General features: G+C 32.3%; 1 protein-coding gene across 10 annotated transcripts in view; it reads left to right on the forward strand.

The window, feature by feature from the left end:
* Positions 1-6,655, forward strand: part of Fhos (Formin homology 2 domain containing) — a 138,924-nt gene extending 132,269 nt beyond the window's left edge. For 5 of the 10 annotated variants that reach the window (XM_074120235.1, XM_074120234.1, XM_074120238.1 and 2 more), the window contains 8 exons: positions 100-282; positions 470-589; positions 683-817; positions 1,122-1,264; positions 1,359-1,626; positions 1,726-1,861; positions 2,456-2,614; positions 5,651-6,655. In XM_074120235.1, coding sequence (XP_073976336.1) covers positions 100-282; positions 470-589; positions 683-817; positions 1,122-1,264; positions 1,359-1,626; positions 1,726-1,861; positions 2,456-2,614; positions 5,651-5,724 — 1,218 coding nt within the window. In that variant the 3' untranslated portion in view covers positions 5,725-6,655. Of the gene's footprint in view, positions 1-99; positions 283-469; positions 590-682; positions 818-1,121; positions 1,265-1,358; positions 1,627-1,725; positions 1,862-2,455; positions 2,615-3,397; positions 3,580-5,650 lie in introns of all 10 variants that reach the window. The other 5 variants (XM_074120242.1, XM_074120241.1, XR_012455946.1 and 2 more) reach the window with 4 other exon arrangements.
* The last annotated feature ends 535 nt before the right edge of the window (positions 6,656-7,190 follow it).

Consider the following 7,190-nt stretch of genomic DNA (forward strand, 5'->3'; position numbering starts at 1 on the left):
TTGTAAAGCTCAAATTCATCAGGGCATCCCCAAAACTAGTTCTTATCCTGAAGTTGCAATTTACACAAAATTTTGAAATACCTACATTTTTTTTATCAGAAATTACTTACCATGTTGCCGACTGAAGAAGAACGATCCAAGATACAGGAAGCTCAGGCTGCCAATCCTGACCTACCTTTGGGAAGTGCTGAACAGTTTCTCCTAACTTTGGCCTCGATCTCTGAGTTATCAGCCAGGCTGAAATTATGGGCTTTCAAATTGGACTATGAGAACAGTGAAAAAGTTGGTATTTAAAAAAAGTTTTAAAAATCTTAAGAAAACCATGAGAATTTTACTTATAAATAAATTTATCTGCTAATTGCTTCTTCTCTTTAGATACTATTCAGCAAGGTTAATTATTACGCCTCTTAAATGTGAAAGGTGACCCAAGTGTCCACATCTAAATTTCTGTTTACACTTTTTTTCTCAGGAAATAGCTGAACCTCTGATGGATCTTAAACAAGGAATGGAAACACTTCGAGTAAACAGGACATTCCGAGCAATCCTTAGCACATTATTATCTGTAGGAATATTTCTCAATGGTTCTGAGGTAAAAAAAGCCCTGCTATTTATTCTTAAAAGTACAATAATATTTGGAAACGATTTGTACCTCTGGTGCTGAGATCTATACCTTTGTACACAGGTGAAAGGCTTCCAAATTGAATACCTGTCTAAAGTTCCGGAAGTAAAAGATACCGTTCATAAACACACCTTACTGCATCATCTATGCCACATGGTTATGGAGAAATTCCCAGATGCTACGGATCTTTACTCTGAGGTGTGATTACGTTTGAAATTTTAAGAATAAACATAGGATAGCTTTTTAAAGATTGAAACTGTTGCGCATACTAATTCTAATCAGTTCTGACTTCCCTCCATCTTAATGAGATTTATTTTGTAATATTACGACACTTTGAAACATGTGACTGAGAGACCCTTTTATCGGTACCTTCATCAAGGAACAGGCTTAAATAATTCGCAGTGCCGCAGAGAAACTGCTTGAAGCTTTGGATAAAATCAGTGAATGGTTTATTAATAACTGTTTATGGATTATCAGAATAATTCTTTTTAAAATATTCCAGATTGGTGCTGTGACTAGAGCATCAAAAGTAGATTTTGAAGAACTTGCCGGCAATATTGCTAAAATGGAACAAGAATGTAAGGCATCGTTCGATCATTTGAAGATTATCTCGAAACATGATGGTGCTACAAACATGAAACTCAAGTATATCATCATTTTTTACCATTTAAAAACGTTTAATCAGAAATTGATCACATTTAAGTATTTTCCTTGTGTTTTTCTTTTCTTTTTTTTTAAGAATGTCTGATTTCCTTGCGGATTGCGCGGAACGTGTCATCGTATTGGATAAGGTGCATCGAAGGGTTGTCCATCGTTTCCACAAATTTTGCCTATGGTTGGGTATACCATTGCATCGTGTCAATGCTACCAAACCAAACGAACTGTGTCGTACTATTTCTGAATTTGCTCTGGAGTATAGAACAACCCGAGAACGAGTGCTCCAACAGTTGGAGAAGAAGGCTAGCCACAGAGAACGAAATAAAACCCGAGGAAAGATGATTACAGAGGTAGAGTGTATTTTTTTTTTTTTTTTTACTGAAATTGGTGGAGCTTTTTCTTTGTTATTTCTTTTTCTATCTTTTTATTAACACAAAAAATACTGCTAGGTGGGCAAATTCCGTAGTCAGGATGACAGTAAGGATGCTGAACTAAAACAGTTGTTGGGTAACTCTACACCTGAGAAGGAAACTGCCACATTACATGGTTCCTTGCCTTGGAGACGGACTAAGAAAGATTCTACTGGTATGTCAGCTTCTTCCAATCTTTGTTTAGACTTACAGAAATCTCCGGAATTCCGAAAAAAAATTTTTTTTTTCGTAATAAAAGTATCTTGATACAAAATTTGACGAAAAGTGCACCTATTTACATCTAAAGATGATTGATGCTATTTAGCATCAATCATCTTTAGATGTAAATAGGTGCACTTTTCGTCAAATTTTGTATCAAGATACTTTTATTACGAAAATTGTTAAGAGTACGACCTATTCACATCAGATTTTTGTTTTGACGTCTGTGGCCTTGAAAGGGGTGGTTCTTGGAACTGAGGATACCCGTTACGTGTTGTCTTTCTATGCTGAAAGAAATTCCTTAGTAATTACGAGCTTTTTTTTTTTTTTTACTGGTGTAGCTGAAGAAAGGAGAAATAATTGAGCGCTTGCGATCGTGTGGGGGTTCTGCCATTCATAAATTTTGTAGTAGCTAGTAAGGAAGTTGTAAACTACATTCACTATTAACTATAACTATTTTATGGATTTTGTTGTAAGTTTAGGTATTTTGTCAAGTAGATAGTGTAGGTCCGATGTATTTTCACCAATTTTTTATTTTTATTTTTTCCAGGACGTACGGTTTTAGGGCCGGTAGAAAGTCCCAATGGCCATCTGACGGATGCGGACGATGAAATCATAGAATCATTGGTGAAAACGGCTACCAAGTCTCCAGTATCTCGAACTACGCCCAGAGAGCGTAAAAGAACGAGAAATGCCGATAGAAAGTCGTGTAAGTTCGAACAAAATAAACTAATTTCTATTGATAAATATAGATTTTATTAAACAAAATTTTATAACTTCGATTCTTAATTTTGCGTAGATTGGTTTTTGTTAAAAAACAAAACAAAATCCCAAGAATCTTGTTAGAGGAATGTACAAAATTTAAAAAAAAATGACCGTTTTTCCGAAACGGGCTATCCAATGTCTCGAACAGGACATTACACGGGGTCTGAAACGTTTACGGATTAGAAGTTAAAAGACTGGGTAATTCAGTTGAAAAATGCATTTTTGTTTTTCTTCTACGTAATCCCCTTTTTAATAAAATGCACTTTGTATTTCTAATGAGTAGACTACATCCCCTAAATGTGATTCCTCTAAAAAACATAAAACTCTTGTATTTGAATTAGCCATGTATGATTCCACGATTGTCTCCTTGTATTTATCATACAGTCTCAAAAGACGATCTTCTTGTTTCGATCCAAGATAGGTTCTAAACCATTGAATGGAGTATCACCTTTATATCTTGCCAATAAATGAAAACTTCTATCTCCTGACGCCAGCATGTCCTGGCATCCATTATGTAACTCTACTTCACCTGAAAAACCTCCTGCTTTCCCATATATGGTCTTTCAATGAATCAACATCATATTTTGGAAATTAATAAAGTATTACTACATAAAAGATAAAAAAAAATTGACATTTTTATAATTTATTTGAAAAACTGTCATTTTTTATGTATTAATATCCTAAATATTTGGATTTTAATAAGATAAAGTGTGAATTATGATGACAGTGATAAAGCGATCTAGGACCCGGGACAATGTACACAATGCGGTTACAGTCGCTGCTGAATCTACCTAAAAATCTGTGTAATGAAGAATCTGTCTACTTCCCAACGACTGTCCTGATCATATAGTTTTCTGAACAAAAATACAAAAAACCTACTCTTACTATATCTAGTGAACAACATTAGCCGTACGTACAACAGCTGGTATATGTATATTTTGGTGTGATTCCTCAATATAGCATCTGTCTGATGTTATTGTAGTTCAGCATTCTTTGTTTACTAACTCAAGTCAGCTGATTTTTAGTTTGAAACTTGCAGCTTACAGCGTTTCTTTGGTTGATTATTTATGTTTTAAGACTGGTATGTAAATGCCTTTTGTTTACTTCTTTAATATTTCCCCTACCAGTTTTGATTTGTATTTCTTGTTTGAGAAATTTCATATTTTTCACCATAACTTCGTGTTTCTAATATCCCTAAATTTAGTAAACTCATAAAATGTGTGTTTAGTCCGCGTAAGATAGAAATTCGAACCTGTTGATGATTACTTTGAGGACACATGTCTGACTAGCGTTCTGCAATTTTCGGTAATAGGTTAAGTACCTAGTTAAAGTGTTTTATAGACATGTTGCAGAACTGCTTTCCCACATAAAACATTTGCTTAAGATGAATGAATCGTCTCATTACGGACAACATCCCAATATTAGATTTTAATTAACTAATGGTAACCTAGAAGTAGACATTTGCACTTTCTCTGGGTTTCCTGGATCCGACTTTCGATTCCACAGTTCAGTGGGGAAGATGCTTCCTGTACCTCCCCGATTTGTAACGGTGCCTTGCTGCGATCACATGGACTAAAAACATTATCAACAGTTTTCTATTCTCTTTCCTTTTCCTTTTTACCTCAAATAATTAACATTTTCCATAGTGTTTATTATTTAACCCTGAATCGTCTTAGTTAAACTGAAGGCGTCTAGTTCATATTTTTACATAAAACTGGTACCAAATTAAGCCATTAATTTTATTTATTTTTTTTTTTGGGCTGTTGATTTTTTGTTTTCAATTAAATTATATTAAAAATGCATGGACTTCTCTGGATGTTCAGTTCTAAGCATGAACTTTGGATTATTATTATGTTTTTTAACTTTATACTTTTTATTTATGCTGGGCTACATCCAGGGCTATTGGCAATCGGAGCCTTGTCAGAGTACTGCCGTTTCCTCGTTATTAACAAACACTTCCATCACCGAATAGTAAACTATCGGAAGAACACCATGGAAGTTAAAATTCTTAATTGTAGCTGTGAAATCGACGTAAAAGCACTGCGTTCTGAGTTCTGTTCTTAAATAAAAAAACAATGGTTGCAATTTGAAGTAACATGCAGCTTTTAGCACTTAGCAAGCTAATTACTAAATTTGAATTTTTTTTTATAATTATTGAAATTATATTCTTTTATAAACTAAAGATAGAAATGCACTGATTCAAAATATAATCAATCCATTATGATTAGTAATAATCGCCTCTTCTTTAGGCTAGCAATAAATTGTCTTCTTCTAAGTCCATATTAGTTGTGACTTCCACTTCAAGGTATACTGTGAGTTAAACTGAGTACTTACTTTCCAGCTGTTTACAGTTGTAGTGGAAATTAATAGTTTCGCCATCTGGGATTAAAACTTGTAGTGAATGTATAATTTCTTTCGTGTATTTTCGTATTTATAACGAAAAATTTCAAATATTGTGAGTATTATAAACTTATGAAAAATTAAAGCCTATAACTGAAAATTGCTAAAGTGTCAAGCCCTTTTTAAAAATGTAAAAATATTTATGCCAAAAATGGAAAAACACATATCAACAAAATAGATAACTTTTGAAAAAATTTAAATTTCTCTTTCTAGGTTACAAAAAAAAAAAAAAAAATGGCGATTTGAGTTTTAATCGGAATTGCCCTATTTGAGGTCCCCCTGAATCTAAAAAGAGATTTTAAGAAAATAATCTCTTCTCGTGTATATTGAAGTAAAAGTCTCAAAAGCTAAAAATCTAGATGCTCAACGTGAAGGATAAAGACAGCAACTTGAGCATTGTTGTACTCGAAATGTTTTTGTTTACTTATAGACTCAATTTGTAGCATAGTTTGGAAAACTTAAGCTTAGGCCAATGTTCTTAGCAGTTGCGTACTTTTTTTTTGCTTCGTGTTTTGCATAAAATTGTGCTAAACAAATCATTTATATATATATATATATATATATTTTTTCAATTTTCCAGTAAGACGAACACTAAGAAATGGCTTATCAGAAGAGGAACGGAAACACCTGGCTGCCTATATAAAAGGATATTGAAATATCGAAAAAGCCTAAATCTTCCACACCTTAACCTTTCTTTATTTTCATCTTTACCTATATTAGTTTATTTATTTCAGTTTTTTGGAAGGTGGGGATTTTTTATTTTATTTATTTTCAATTCTTTTTTTTTTTTTTTTTTTAAAGAAACGTATTTTAGGTTATTTTTTTTAAAAAATAATTTAAAAGAAAAAAAATTCAAAATTACAAAAAAAAAGAGGAAAATTTTTAGAAAAGTTCCTAGTTTTATTTTTTTTTGGATTTCCAGCAGAATAATTTATCCATGTTGACTTCTCTCCCACTCCTCCACTTAATAATTTTCACTATTTATAATAATGGCTCTCAGTTTTTGAAGAAAAGAAAAAAAAGCATTCCTTTGTTAATTTTACCAATTTTAATAAACAAAATTATGTTAACTTCTTTTTATAATATTTATAATTTGTTTATAGGAAAAATATAATCGAATATAATCGATGTTGAGAATTAATCAAATTGTCACACCTTTTTTTTTTCGTACTTGTTTCACTTTGTTAAATTATGTTTATTTCTATGCTTTAAAAAAAACAAAACAGAAATCGAAATTAAAAATCACTGCAAGGAGCATTTTACGTTGTTCAATTTTTTTTGTCTGTATAATTTCTACTTCTCTTTGACTTTATCAATTTAAATATAAATCGTGGTGATATAAAGGTGTGCATACTAGTCGAGCGATGTTTTTGTTTTTTATTAGTCTTTATAATTTGTAATTTTTACATCACGTAAATGTTAATTTGTACATTTTTTTTTCCTTGCAATATTGTAATTATTTGTGGATTTCAATCATTTTTGTTCTTTTTGTATAAAGTTAAAAAAAAAAAGCTTAAGAAAATAAATACGATATATTCATTTTATTTACTATTATTATTAATTATATTTTGTTAGTCTTTCAGAATATAGTTCTGTTCAGTTAAAAAAAATGTTTCATGTATTATTTTATCCATTTTCTTGTAGGTTAATCAGTAAGTTACATCGCCCAGCTTCAGACGAGTAAGACCCAGTTACACAATTTGATAACATTTACGAGGGTCGTTTGCAAAGTCCGTGCAAAGTCAGAGAGATTGCACTACTGGCGCGTATCGAGGTTATGTTTAGTTAGTAGCATCTCTTGGAAGAACACACACCAAGTTTCAGCCAGATCGGTCTATTTCTTTGTGTTTGGCATTCGTTTGAATCGAGGAAGTCGAGTGATTTTCAAAAAATGGACGAAAAAGAATTTCGTGTGTTGATTAAACACTACTTTATGAAAGGCAAAACGCCTCAGGAGACTAAAGAGAAGCTTGATAAACATTATGGTGACTCTGCACTTTCGATTAGAACAGTTTATAAGTGGTTTCAAAATTTTCTGGAGTGGCCATATGGGCACAAGTGACGCTGAACGTTCTGGACGCCCTGTTGAGGTTACTACTTCAGAAATCATTGATGAAATC

Source organism: Rhodnius prolixus, unplaced genomic scaffold (genome assembly GCF_049639745.1).
Source record: "Rhodnius prolixus isolate KJV_2025 unplaced genomic scaffold, Rpr scaffold_2, whole genome shotgun sequence".
NCBI lineage: Eukaryota > Metazoa > Arthropoda > Insecta > Hemiptera > Reduviidae > Rhodnius > Rhodnius prolixus.